The following is a 15,086-nucleotide window of genomic DNA, read 5'->3' on the forward strand; positions in this document are numbered from 1 at the left end:
ATCATGAAATGCTTTTATCAGTAACTAAGCAGGAGCAAGCAGTAGGAAACAACTGGTGAAAACATCTTGCTTCATTATGAATCTGCTTGAATACTCTGAAGAGTAGATTTCAAAGTTAATGAAACATGTTGGAGCTAAGTGAAAACAAAGCTTTACTCAGAAAGATGACTCGAAACAACTAAGTTTTACTTTATTTCCCAGCCCAGCTGCTTTTCTGTTAAAGGTCAATTATGTAAAAACTGATGTGACATAAGAGAAGGGTAGAAAATACACTGTCTCTCTTAACAGCTCTGCACAAGGGAGAAATGACTAAGGCTATTGTGTCTTCTTCCCTTCCATTCTCTGACATCAGTGGTCTAAACACTCCAGAGGCTTACAGCTGCAGGTGCAAAGAGCTTTGACTCACAGGTGCAGCTTGCCTTTCCTTTCTCTGTGACCTTTAAGGTCAACTGGTTAGCTTGCTTTGACTGCAAATAGAGGGCTTCTTAATTCCTCTAGTACAACATTAACTTGATATGAAACACTTACACAAGGAATGGTGCAGACAAGAAGGCAGTTTATTGTTATCAATACTTTGGGGAGAAAAAAGAAAAAACATGATTCCATTTAAGGGGAAATAAACAGTCATTGACGCTCAGTAAGCAACACTGCCATCTAGTGGAATGATGATATACCACCAAGACTTTCAAGACCAGGCATGAAATGTGAGCGGATTTGCCGGTTTAAATTTTCACCAAAAAAACGGCACTTTTGAGAAGATGATTTTCAGAGAACCTCAGACTTTGAGAAAGTATTTGTCTTTAAAATGCATAAATGTATGTACTTTCTCTGATTTGGGGGGGGAAAGAAGGAGGTTTGTTTCTTTTTTTTCCAAATAATCAAATTAATTCTCAATTTCAAAGTTAATGAAACACTTTGGAGCAACCTGCCTCTTTGAGCATCCGTCACTCTTGCACTCTTGTTCAGCAGTCTAAACAGCAACCCCTGATGATGACAGCTTATAAAGAAGTAAAACTCAACTGTACAAGAACTACATAAAGTTTACTCATTTCCTCTATTTTTACAATCTAAGGTGCTAATAAGTATTTGCACTTCACTTATTTGAATTCCTGGAAAAAACAAAAAGCATTAGAACACACCAATAACGCGTTTTCATAAATCACATAACCCAACTCTTATTATGTCTACACAATAACAGTGGAAGATACAGATGTGAGGACATGGGAATGCTGTTCTTGATGAATAATAAAGTCATTCTTCTCAAGGCTTTAATTCTCCTTTATACTCAGGTGCGCAGTAAATGTGCTGATTTGATGACTTCTATGAGCATATAGATGAGAATATTTAATAAAACACCTGGCTGACAAAAGCAAGTTGTGAGAATAATATATTGTTAATAGGCATGATCTCAAATTGGCAACTCTAAGATTACTGAAATTTTAGATTCTGGGTTAAGTGCTCTGCTCTTTGGAACATCCACAGTGGTTACTGATCTTGGTAATGAGCTCCTTGTTGCAACATTTCTGGATATATGGTTGGAGGCACTCACGGATTCTAGAATGTATGAGTCTGACATGGTTTTCTCAAACCATACTCCTGGCAAACTATAAACTCAGTTAAGGATTTCAAGAAAAGCCAAGTTCTGTGAAAGAGGTATACAAGGACAGTTAAGAAGCTGAATTAAAACAATTTTAGGCTGTGTTCTTGTCAGGAGACAAAACTGAATGTTCCAATTCTGAGAACCTGAGATTGTCCAGAAAAGCAAAATTCTGAGTGTATGACACAAGTTACCACAAAGTCAGAACCCACTGCTCTGCGTTTCAAAAAAAAAAAAAAAAAAATATATATATATATATATATATATATATGAGTTAGGGAGTGAGGGTAGTCCCTGAAGTACATCTGAATGAGGTTGTTCCTTTGAGAGTTAGTCCGGGCTGCTTGTGCTCACCACACTTTGCCATAATCACCACACCCCCAGTCTAAAGCCTTCCTGTACCGTATATTCTAGTCTACTTCATCTTTCTTTCAAATATGCTACTACTTGCGCACCCCTGAAGCAAAGCAATTAAAGATGCTTGGGAAGCCTACAGTAACTCCAACATGATGCCAAAGTAACCTCCAAAAAAAGTTTATTAGCATGATTAAAAACATTTTCTGGAATAATGACAGAATTTCTAAACATGAAAGAGGATCAGTGGTTATACTTTATAACCAATATTTGCAACTGGAAAGACAGCTTTATTGCCCAGTCTTCATTTTATTACAAACAACCCACATTTACTGCTTCCCTGTGAAGTCATGACTATTGCTTTGGGAATGAGTCCCTACTGCAATTAAGTATAAAAAATATCTTCCATAATCGGAGTGTGACCTGCATTATTGAGTGAAGAGTTGATAAAAATCCTCAAAGAGTTGGTTTTTTTGTTTTTTAAAAAACATTCCTTTTACACACTACAAAGCAATAATTAGTATTTTGGCTTTTAAAATTCCTACATGATATTTAGAATGGCAGTCCCCAAAGGTCCTCCCTTCACATAACTGAACTCGCAGACCCTCTTCTGGAGTGTACATTCTTGGGGTGGACTCTGAAGACCTCAACCTCCATGTGTTTATACGGGTTTGAGAACAAAGACAGCGTCATCCAGAACGTAGTAGTCATTATACATGTCGCCTTCACACAGGTATGGCAGTCTGGTGAAAGCTTCAATAACAAAACCAGCTTTTCTGAAAACTTCAGGCAGACTATTCACTTGTTCTTCCCAATTCTGTCCCTTGATTTCCAAAATTTCCGATGGTTTATCCCACTTGCCACCTACTAAAACAAAAACATGAAGTTAAATTCTTGAACAAACAGATTATTCAAAAGAGGGAAGAGGGGAAAAACAGTATCTGCTAAGGACTTGGTATGTGCCAAGCACTGGGTGCTTTGATGAATGATCTCCCGGGTGACCCAGCAGTAGGACAAAGAAGAAGTAGAGACTTAGGAAGACTGAAGAACGTGCCCCAACTTGCAAGGTTAATGAACACTGGGGCAGAAATGTAATCCCTCATTAAACAAGACCCAAAGCCCACACTACTACCTTCTCTGACAGTTTCTTGATATCACCTTCCCTTAGACTGACTGGTGTGTAATGCTTAACAGGTTTGGAAAACTGCTTATTAAACACTGGAATATTGAAGCAGAGTGTAACAAAGTTTGAAACAGTGCTTTGGATAAATAAGAAAATGCCACTCGTGTAGTAAAATTATGCCACATATTAACTAGAGAGGTTTATCAGGCTGAAAGTAAAGATAGGTTAAGAGAGGGTTTTAATTTCTAAAAACAGATCATTTGGTGTGCTTTTCAAGGGAGGTCAATCCACTCTCTAACTTTTCGGAAGAATTTCATACAAGTTAACCTCCAGAACCAGAGAGAGGATAACACACTGGAATGGCTGAATCAACCGAGCATTTCTTGGAACAGTGACTCAAGTCTGTGTTACGTTAGTCATTTCCAAACCCATGAGCGTCAGATGCCCAGGTACTGCGTGGTGAGAAAAAGTCTTCAGTTCACATATATACCAAGCACTGATTACAGAAACGTGCACGCGGGGGCACACACACACACACACAGACACACACACACACGTATATATAAAATCTGGGGGGTGCTTTCAGATGCAACAATGATGTAAAAAAAAAAATACATAGTAATGTTAAAAGTATTACTAAATACAGATTGAGAATAACTTTCTGTAAATGACAAAATATATCATCAACAGGCACCAAGCATACAAATAGTACAGTGGAGAGGGTTTCATTGTTTCCAGCAGCGAGCACCCCTCTTCCCCGTGGAAGGCAAAGCCTGGGGGAGCAGCTTCCCCCTCCACCTTCTTGCAGCTCAGGCACTTGCTCATGACCTAAGCTCAGAAACACTCGCCTGAGACCTGGAATGAGGAGCAAGTGGCCCAGAGGAGTGGGCACGTGAGGCTCCTTCTCTGGGAAAGTGGAGCAGTGGTGTGAGTCCAAGCAGCTCGGGCAGCACGGAGTGGTGCTACTGACAGGCTGTGGTCCACGCCAAGGCAGCAATGCTTGCTGGCGGCAGCATGCTCTTCAGATCAGCTCTACAGCAGATTCCAGGGCGTGTGTCTTGCATGTAGACCCCAACACATGATTCTCCAGTCCTCCCGGGGACTTGCTGTGCTACCCTCAAATCCTTTCAATAAACTCCCTCTCACTTATTAAGTCAGCCCAAGTCACTTTCTGCTGTTTACAAAGAACCTGACTGATGAAGCCCCGGAGGGCCTAGGATGGGGTTCTGGATGACAGAGATTCCACACATTTATTTCACAATAAAAGCAGTCGCACAAAACTGGGGCACAAGGGCTTCCCAGGTGACTTAGTGGTAAAGAATCTCCTGTCAATGCAGGAGATGCAGATTCGAATCCTGGGTTGGGAAGATCCCCTAGAGAAGGAAATGGTAACCCACTCCTGTATTCTTGCCTGGGAAATTCCAGGGACAGAGGAGCCTGGCAGGTTATAGTCCATGGGGTCGCAAAGAGTTGGACATGACTTAGCGACTAAACAAAACTGGGGTACAATTTAGTTAATGGCACCCAACTTATTTATTCACTGTTCACTGATTTTTCTCTTGTCTCTACATGAAGATGGACTTCCCAAGTGGCGCTACTGGTAAAGAACCCATCTGCCAATGCAGAAGACGGAAGAGATGTGAGTTCAATCCCTGGGTTGGGAAGAGCCCCTGGAGGAAGGCATGACAACCCACTCCAGTATTCTTGCCTGGAGAATCCCATGGACAGAGGAGCCTGGTGGGCTGCAGTCCACAGGGTCACAGAGAGTCAGAGACAACTGAAGTGACTTAGCACACTACATGAAGATATTTCCTTCTGCTTCTCCTTGATTTCCAGCGGTTATCAGCCCAGCACCAAGAACAAGTTAGAGGCCCAAGAGCAGAGACTGAACTGCTCTAGAAAATTTAAGTATGAGTTATCTGTCAAACAATACTTTCTAGGAATATGCACCCAGGTAAATCAAAATCTCACCCAAAACATCTAACATCTTTGAGGATTTGTAAAACCCAAGAAAAATGTGACTATACAAACATTTAGAAATGTGCTCTAGGCTAAAATCTCAACTCTAAATGGTGAAACTGGATTACAAACAATCTTTACACAATTTCAAAAAGTTCCCAATCATGGTTCCTCAATAAGAGTTCCTCTCTTTGGTTCTTCAAGAGTTCCTCTCTTTGGTTCTTCCTTTCTTACAAAAAAAAAAAAGCCAAAACTCTCTTCAAATACACACTCCCACACCTCATACATACACAAAGAAATGGAGACTGTGAACAGAGCAAAGATCATTCTCGGTCTGGAACTCAATCTGATTCTGTTTTATGTCGGTAAGGTTCTTTTTTTTTCCCTCCATTTTATTTAAATCAATTGCTACTTTTCATCTAAAAATTCATTTACATTTTAAACCCCTACAGATTTTTAAATGTATAACATTATGGAAACTGTCTAAGGTGACAAATTTCCTTTTTTCTCAGAGAAATAGGTAATAAAAGAACAGCTAAGAAAAAAAATTAATATTAACATTGAAAATTTCCTTTGCTATCATGCTGCTTTAGAGAAGAGTACCTCACCAAACAAAGGCTTGAAAATATTCATAAAATCACGTTAATCATCATCAATTCAGTTCCCATACAGGCAAACTGACTCTGCACTAAATATTTGAATATTTTTAAAGAACAGTGTTTCAGAAAAAAATGAATTTCTATAAATTGAAGTACCTGTGATTTAAAAACACTGCAATGGCTCCTTCCTTGAAAAATAACCATGTCACAAGTATATGGATACTTCTGCCTGTTTTTTCTTTATGAGAGTTTCCTATATCACAGTTCTAATAATTTCACCACTGTTTAAAAAAATCTCATAATCTCAGATTTGCTCACAAAGTTTGGGTCATAGGCCAGGAAAGGGAACAAAAGCTCTTATTTTTTTCTCATCTGTAAAGAAATATTTTTAAATATTAACAGTGACTTGTTGGGGGCGGAGTGGTGAAAGGACCACGGGTAACTTTTTTGCTTCTACTTTCAGTAATAAGTCTATTTATTCCCTAATAAGTATATATATTACTTTTATAGAGTAGTCTGATTAGTATTATTTTTTAAAAAGAATTATCTTTCAAAGATATATACTGAAAGATGTGCAGACAGATTATCTGAATTTTGCCCTAAAATAACACGAAAGTAAAGGCACTGGAGAAGGCAATGGCACCCCACTCCAGTGCTCTTGCCTGGAAAATCCCATGGGCGGAGGAGCCTGGTAGGCTGCAGTCCGTGGGGTCGCTAAGGGTCGGACACGACTGGGTGACTTCACTTTCACTTTTCACTTTCACACATTGGAGAAGGAAATGGCAACCCACTCCAGTGTTCTTGCCTGGAGAGTCCCAGGGATGGGGGAGCCTGGTGGGCTTCCGTCTATGGGGTCACACAGAGTTGGACACAACTGAAGTGACTTAGCAGCAGCAGCAAAGGCCCAAGCAGGGAGAAGAGCGGAAACAAGACTAGGCTGAAGTCAGGTGATGGCGGAGAACTGACTGTGCTGGTCAACTACTTCTGCGTCTGTTCGAAATTTTCCATTAAGAGATTTTTTTAGAAAGTTCGAAAACTATTTTTCTATGTATTTCTAGCTTGGTCTTCAAAAACAGTAATCTTTTTTTATTCCCTCCACTAAGAAGATAAACTTTCAACCTTTTCAGAGGGTACTGTGTTTAAAAAGAAACCCTACAGAATGTGAGAGTTCTTAAAGTGTAGCTCTTCACAGGAGTGGGCTGCAGGCTGACACATTATCCAGACTTCCCTTTTGCCCTAAGCTGCTGCCTCTCATTCATGGCGCGGGGGAGGGAGCAGCAGTCTATTCACGGCCTGGGCTCTCACAGGAAACCACCCCACCGGTTTTCTCCCTTCTGAGGCAGTCTCGAGCAGAGATATGAAACTCCAAAGTTGCAAATATTTCACCCTGGAACACTAGTTCTCCAAGAAAAATGTTAAAAGATAGCTTCCCTTTTAAAAACTACCTTAGGGAGGACTTGACACTGGGACGTTGCTGATTAACTTCATGACTCTGACAGGTCCATTTCCACTTCAAGTTCCCACACTTTAACGATTACTAGGGACGGGGATGGCAACCCACTCCAGTGTTCTTGCCTGGAGAATCCCAGGGACGGGGGAGCCTGGTAGGCTGCCGTCAGTGGGGTCACACAGAGTCGGACACGACTGAAGTGACTTAGCAGCAGCAGCAGCAGCAGCAGGGACGGGGAAGCCTGGTGGGCTGCCGTCTATGGGGTCGCACCGAGTCGGACACGACTGAAGTCATTTAGCAGTAGCATACCTTATAAAGCCGTTTCTCTACTTCTAAGGTGACTAAGTCTGGGTAGGAGACCAGCAGTCGCAGTTACCAAACTTAGGAGTGGCCCCTCGGCTGAAGATGCAGGAAGCCTGGTCTTCTCCAGTGACTTGACTTTACCCACTCATCGGGTTTACCTTTACCAGGTTGCTAAAAAGCTCCCAGCTCATCTCCAATTGGACAAATAACAAAAATTACAACATGGTAAGAAGAGATCTGGGTCACATATACCATGATTCTAGTTTTAATTCTTCTGCTCTGGATCAGGACCTATTTAAGAAAAATGTTAAGGGACAAAAAGCTCACATGAAACTTATATCAGACAACTTGGATTATTTTTTAACTTTGTGTACAGTAGCAAAGGGAAAAGTCAGACAAATAAGACCATGTGGAAACATGTAACCACACAAAGTCAGAGTGAAAACATGTACAATTCCAGTTTGCCTCAACCAACAGGATTTCACCCAAAACGGCTGAGGGCAGGTCTTCCCAGTAATAAATACCTGAGCAGCTTTCCAGCTTCACGAACCTGGGATTCGACAGAATCTGGGCCACATAAGGACCCACCCCCCATGACAGGGAAGCAGCATGACATGGTGGTAGAGAGAGTATTGGATGGGGTGTCTAATCTCGGCCCTGCTGACGTGATGCTGTGAAGTGTAGTGAAAATCGCTCAGTCGTGTCCAACTCTTTGCGACCTCATGGACTATACAGTCCGTGGAATTCTCCAGGCCAGAATACTGGAGTGGGTAGCCTTTCCCTTCTCCAGGGGATCTTCCCAACCCAGGGATCGAACCCAGTTCTCCCGCATTGCGGGTGGATTCTTTACTAGCTGAGCCACAAGGGAAGCCCAACAATACTGGAGTGGGTAGCCTATCCCTTCTTCAGTGGATTTTCCCGACCCAGGAATCGACCCAGGAATCTTGTACTGCAGGCAGATTTTTTACCAGCTGAGCTATCAGGGATAGCTATCTCTATTTAGAGCTCTATTTAGAGGTATCTCTAAAATGGGCATATGATACTGTGGGGACAGAAGTAACCAAGGCAGCAGAAATAGCTTCTTTCATTAAATTCTTATTAAGACCCAGGTAAGTAAATATCCCCTGTGCACTGATGACCTCACTGAAACTTCCTGCTAACCTCACGATACTCACAACCCTGTCCCCCTTCTGCTAATGAGGAAACGGACCAGAGAACTAGGAACTAGCAAGAGTTAGGATCCGAGCTCAAATGTCTGCTCCGAATCACAATACTGCTCAAGTAGATTAAAGCTACAAGAGGCTACAAAGCAACACACAAGAGCCAGGAAGGAAACCAACCTGCTGGGCAGTGGCATAGCCAGCTCATCAGGCCTCTGCTCAGCAACGCAAGGCTGGCTAAGTCAGGGCTGCAATTTCCCAGATGAACATCTTGCCTTTATATTTCCCTTTGGGGCAACTAGACTCCCTGAAGAACAACTGTAAACTGTCATGAATTCCTAGCAATCACAACTTCAAAAGGCAGGAAAAAATCCCTGCTGCTCATGTTCTCCTCATTTGCATGAGGGGCTTTGATACCTATTGCTACACTGTATGCAATACTCCTATGAGGCCAGGGGTACAGATAAGGAAACGGGCTCCAAGACAGCAACTGATTAGCACAGGGAGATCAAAGGACACCTCATAAGCACGCCATGAGTGTACACGTGGACCCCGAACTTCTGACTCCGGATCTGCTGTCACCTCCAGCAATGGAGATCCCCACCCCACCCCCAGGGCTGCCCCTTAAGTACCAGACATCACTGTGCTCCAGCAGCCTGAGGTCAGGAAACTCAGAGGGAAAAGAAAAGTGAGGAACACCAGTGTCTACCTTTTTTTCTAAGTCTCAATTTTTTGGGTTGAAGTAAAGTTAATGTACAAGTTAAAAACAGTTACGGGTGTGCTGTAACTTTACATTAGTGATTCACAATTTTAAAGGTTATACTCCACGTATAGTTATCATAAAATATTGGCAACAGTGTCTACTTTTATAGTCTTGTCTGTGCTGAGAGTGAGGTAAAAACAAGAAAGACATGGTTTTCACTGGATTCTTCACCCCAAAATGTCACTAAAACAGGAGCACGGGACAAAGGGAGGTGAGAAGCCCACTGAACAAGCTCATCTGCTTCCTCCTACAGGGGTCGCGGACGACTGCGCTGTCTCAGTATCTCAACCACCTGAACTTGAAGTGGACTACACGCAAAAGGCCGTAACCTTGCCCTGCTCCTTCACCACAGTGGGGTGCCCTGCAGAGCAGCCAACATTCCTGTGGTTTCGCTACGGGACTCACGAGCCTGAGAACCTGTGCTCGAATGGATGCAAAAGTGAGACAGACAAATACACACTTGAGAATCCAGCAAAAAAACGGGTTTCCCTCACCGTGAACAGGCTGACTTTCAATGACAGTGCAATCTACGTCTGTGGAATAGCCTTTCCCAGCTCAAAGCAACCGAGAGCTAAGCAAACAGGAGGAGGGACTGTGCTTGTGGTAAGAGGTCAGTCAAAGCTTTATTCCCACACACTGTGTTCTGCTTGGCCCCTTAAATGCATCACTTACTTCTATGCAGAGATTAGGAGATAAATCTGATAACTTAATAGCTGAGCCAGTGAAAAGCGTGACCTACACACTAGCCAACATGTAGTTTGGATTGAAGAACTACTCCAATCCCATCTCTCAGGCTCTGCAGACAGAGTCAGGGTTATGTCGGGTGCTATATTCTCTGTGTCCAGACTTTACTGGCAAAGGCTGACCAACCATGTCCTCCTCTCTCCATGTTACACAGACTGAAACATGACGTTTAACTGACAGCCTTGTTCGGATCTGGTCTGGTTTTGCACCATCTAGAATAAAACACTGGAGAAGCATAAGCAATCCATCAATTGAACCCATAAAAAAAAATATGCATTATGGAGAATAAACACAAATTTTAGGTAAAGCCACTGGGGGACCCCTGACCTTACCTCCTTGTGCATAGATAATGAACAGAAAAAGGGTCAGTGTGGTTGTGGTTTCCTGAGATTTACTAAAATCCATGACAACTTCCTCATGCAAGTGAGGACACTGAGCCTAGCTAAGACCTATAGATTATGAAATTCTGAGGAAAAGCTTCACATGATTCTGGGGAAAGGAAGAGAAGAACAGTAACTCCATGTTTTTCTCAGACCTCTCCCTTTTAAAGAAACTCTAGTATGATGAGCTCTGAGATCATTAAAACGTAAACTCAAACTGACCAGGCTTTTGGTTTTAAAACAGGACTTCGAGAAGCCCAAATCGTCCTATATTACAATCCTTACTTTGGCGTTCTAATGAACTTTTGCTATTCCACCATCATTTAATATTAGTTTATGCTCACCTGTAGGGGTAAATGATAAATTAGTTAATGCACATAAAGCACTTTTAATGGTGCCTGTTTTATAGCAAATAATTAATGTCAGCTAAGGAAATCAACTCTGAATATTCATTGGAAGGATTGATGCAGAAGCTCCAATACTTTGGCCACCCGATGTGAAGAGCTGACTCACTGGAAATGACCCTGATGCTGGGAAAGACTGAAGGCAGGAGGAGAAGGCAGCGACAGAGGATGAGATGGCTGGATGGCATCCCGGACTCAACGGACTTGAGTTTAAGCAAACTCTGGGAGATAGTAAAGGACAGGAAAGCCAGGTGCACTGCAGTCTATGGGATCGGAAAGGGTCGGACATGACTAAATAACAGATGTTAAAACAAACACACAACAGCTGTGGCAATCTGTATCTCTCACTGCATATAGTTGTCTCCTATAAAAAATAACAGCCAGAAGAAAAATGGTTTGTAAAGAGAAGGAGGTCTCAAACCTGCAAGTTTATGTGATGAAACGCCCTTCTTTAGGAGTAGGAGTGAAAATACCACTGAGACAGAAACAGCGATTTTCTACCTTTATAACAGAGCCTCTAATTTCACACTTGAGACCTTATTTTTTAAGTTTTACAGATATGGTTGCTTTGTTAAGTTTCACAAGAAAAATGTATGTTGTACAAACTGAGCTCACAGGATAAACATCTACAGGCTTATTTAGTTGAAAAGTACAAGTTATTCAGGTAACAATTACAAATTTAATTGGATTCTGTACTTCAAATAATTGCATACTTGAAGATGCGGTATGTTGCTTCATCATTACCTAGAGAACAGGATACTTCCTGCAGGGAAGGAAAGATTCAGAATGTACGATGGATTCAATAATTCTACTTCCAGTTTTACTAGAAAGAAGAGACACACAACAACACTGCACAGACAGGCATGCAGCAAGCACCACAATCTCAATGTATGGCCTTCTCAGGCTCTTCAAAGACTGCACTGTTTACCGATGTGTACAGTTCAAGGTTATAAACATATGTGGCAAAGAATTTTAACCCCATAGACTCTGGGTGACACCTGTACAGTGTATCTACTAAAAGAAACTTGAACAACCTGTCCTGAAATGTTTACCTCACTTTAAGCAACACTTTATATAAAAAGTGATTCTTAGCATCATGACAAATAATTAATTGAATTTATTAAAATTTTAAGTTTTAAAAATGAGTAACATTTTGAAAGAACTAATGAACTGGCTTTAACTATATCATATACTTGAGTGCCTTCTAAATCAAGAGCCCCTGAATAAACTTTTATATGAATAGCCAAAGAGCATAAGCTCGTGTGTCCCCCTTAACCTTTAGTTTCAATTACACTTTATACATATATTTGCAATATGTTTCAATAGTGACTGTGGCTCTTTCTCTGTCTGTAATTAACAGAAATGAAGGTTCTCAGCAAGGAACTGCAGTCCGTCTTGATAGCCCTCTTAGTCCTGTTCTCTATCTACATCACCACTGTGCTCGGGATCCTCATCGTCCTCACCAAAGTAAGTCAAACGTCTTGCATTAGATGTCCCTATGGCCTTGAAAATTATCCTAAGGAAATAATTTCCATCTCTCTACATGTTAGGAGCCTCAGAAATAGCTCACCTAATTAACATCTCCCTTTGCATCTGCAGGAAATACCTACTGCAGAAGAGGTCTGCAGAAAAAAGCAAAAAGTTTTCATCCCTGAAAATTACTAACCAGAGTACACAATTTATATGGTTTTCTTTCCATAAATGGGAATAAGAGATCCTTCTTTATAACCGTCAGACACACGCTACTTTTCCGCTGGTGGGGGAGGTATGAAAGGCCTAAGAACGATCTTTAAGAGTAAAAAAGGTTAACGACAGTGACTGGAGGGACTTCAGTCCTAGCCACTGAAGGCTAGGATTCCATGTTCCCAATGCAGGGTGACCGGATTCAATCCCTGATCAGGGAACTAGATCCCACACGATACTTCCAAAAGTCCTGCATGTTGCAATTAAGACCCGAAACAGCTAAACAAATATTTAAAAAAGAGAGAGAGATTAGACACTGCCTTAAAATATCTTTAAGAGGCCTAAAGTTTTTGACAAAAACTATACTTCTCATTGTTCACATACTATAAGAGAGGGTCTGTATGCGTTATATTAAGTTACCATAAATCTTATTATCAATATCAGCTTGAGCTATTAATAAAAACACCTCAGAAGTGACATGAAAATTACTCTTACTGCATATTACTTAAATATTAAGTTCATTTAACCTTATTATGGTATGATATATCTGCCATGATTGTTCTGAGTACATAACATGTCTTGTAAGACTTTCTTTTTCTTCCTGACAGTCAAAATCTAACACTCAAAGAAAGAAAGAAACAGAAGAGTCACAAAAGGTACAGACCAATGCTGGTAAAACATCTTCAGAATTGTGGTTATTAACTATTTTACATTGAAAATAACTTAAGAAACAGAATATCACCACAGAACAATTTTCATACTGTTTCCTATTGTTGAGAAAAATGATATTCAAGTGGTAGAATATGTGGCAAATTGATAGTTCTCAATCATAAATTCTACTTAATATACTCAGAATATAAGAGTTAACTGTAGGTACAGATGTGTTGGGTGGGGTAGTTTCTAAGACTGGTGGCCAATAAAGAAAAGGCTCAGATAATGTGCAATAATCATTGCTTTTAATCATAAGATAACATTTTTTTTTCTTATTTGTATTTATAGAAAAAGAGTGCCCGGCGTATTTTTCAGGAAATTGCTCAAGAGCTATATAATAAGAGACATGTGGAAACAAGCCAACAAACTGTAAGTGTAAAATATCAAAAAGATGTAAAGCTAAAAAGCATGTTTAACTAAAAAGATATAAAGCATGTTTAACTAAAAAAACTTAGCTGCCAGCAAGCTGTCAATAATCAAGTTTTTCTTTAAAAAGTCTGAAAGAGGACTTTGATAAAATGCATGTGTTTTGATAAATACGTAACAAAGGATATCTGATGCAATATCAAATAGACTCCAGGCTGGCATCTTAGTGACATGAAATCTTTCTGAAATACACTGGATACAGGTAATGCTTTCAATACAGACAAGGATGCTTTTGTGGGTTGAAAGCTTCTTTGGACTGTATCTTGCATCAGTAGTAACCATTAAGCAAATGCTGCAAACATCTGCGGATCAAATTATACAGAAAACTTACTTGTTCATATTAGAAAAGACAGATAATAATAAAAAATGAGTATTTCTTCAGTCTTTGATGTTTAGTGATAGGAAGAATGTATATGTTGACTATAATACATTCTGATAGTCCTTGTACAGTCTTAAAGTCCTATAAAAACAGGTTTTTCAAACAAGACATTGTTTTAGAGCTAGCAGAGCAGACAGTTTCCATGATACCTGATCAAACTGCTCAGATTTAAATTAAAATGTATACAAAATAAAGAACTTATACACTAGCAGAGATATTTTCCTCTTAAACAGCAGCCATGAGGGCAAATGAAACAGAATTCTGATATGAGATGTGATTTTTTTTTAATCTAATTTCTAAAAAGGATTTTCATCCAGGAAATAATATCATCTATGTAGTCGCTTCATCCTTCAATGTATACAGAAGTACATAAAGAAGTGGTTTAATTATAAATACCTAAGATGCCACTCTGAATAATTACAAATGTGTGTTCACACTCTTCTTTTATTGACACAGCAAAGAGGCCAAATTAAATGGCTAGAAGACAAGTCTGGAAGTAGCAATTTTAAAGCCCTCAGTCAGGGCTTTGACAATGGCATGTAAACAAGAAAGTTATTCTTCAGTTCCCATGTCTTACTCCAAATAAAGGGGAAGTGGAAACTGGACCTTTATGGTTACTGGAAAATGCAAGACGGCACTGTAATTAATATGTCACTCTTATATGGTGTTATTGGTTACAAAACTTAAAATGTGGCTTGTTATTTACTATTGCAGGAAAAAGACAACACTTATGAAAACAGAGCAGCGCTTTCTAACTATGAAAGACCATAGAAGTCTTCTGACTTTCAAGGAAGTCACTGAAAATCCAACTCCAGATGTTATGAAAGTATTAGTGGATATACACCCATCAGGGTTTTTTTAGAAAACAATTTAAGGTAAATGGAAACGTCAACTAGCTACAAGAAGGATGCCAGAGAATATAATGAAACTATTACTAATGGAAATTACCAAAATACTAAAACCTAACAAAATGCAACTGAAAAATACTTTCCTAATTTGCTAGGTAGGAGAATTTTAAGCAGTCAAGCATCTTCAAAAACTTCCAATTAAA

At 40.2% G+C, this 15,086-nt stretch overlaps 2 protein-coding genes across 4 annotated transcripts in view; one reads left to right on the plus strand and one right to left on the minus strand.

Moving 5' to 3' along the window:
• Positions 1-538: 538 nt before the first annotated feature.
• The window catches only part of METTL9 (methyltransferase 9, His-X-His N1(pi)-histidine), a 50,184-nt gene continuing 35,636 nt past the window's right edge, over positions 539-15,086 (minus strand). For 2 of the 3 annotated variants that reach the window (XM_055409662.2, XM_055409660.2), the window contains exon 5: positions 539-2,818. In XM_055409662.2, the coding sequence (XP_055265637.1) occupies positions 2,613-2,818 (206 nt within the window). In that variant the 3' untranslated portion in view covers positions 539-2,612. The remainder of the gene's footprint in view (positions 2,819-15,086) is intronic. The other variant, XM_055409661.2, reaches the window with a different exon arrangement.
• Positions 5,286-14,945, plus strand: IGSF6 (immunoglobulin superfamily member 6). The gene is made up of 6 exons (XM_055409663.2): positions 5,286-5,398; positions 9,562-9,918; positions 12,197-12,303; positions 13,128-13,175; positions 13,519-13,599; positions 14,750-14,945. The coding sequence occupies exons 1-6, from the start codon at positions 5,332-5,334 to the stop codon at positions 14,804-14,806; spliced, it is 717 nt and encodes a 238-aa protein (XP_055265638.2). The 5' UTR covers positions 5,286-5,331; the 3' UTR covers positions 14,807-14,945.

This window comes from Moschus berezovskii, chromosome 27 (genome assembly GCF_049115385.1).
Source record: "Moschus berezovskii isolate FMDL1 chromosome 27, NW_MosBer_1.0, whole genome shotgun sequence".
In the NCBI taxonomy this organism is placed as follows: Eukaryota; Metazoa; Chordata; class Mammalia; order Artiodactyla; family Moschidae; genus Moschus; species Moschus berezovskii.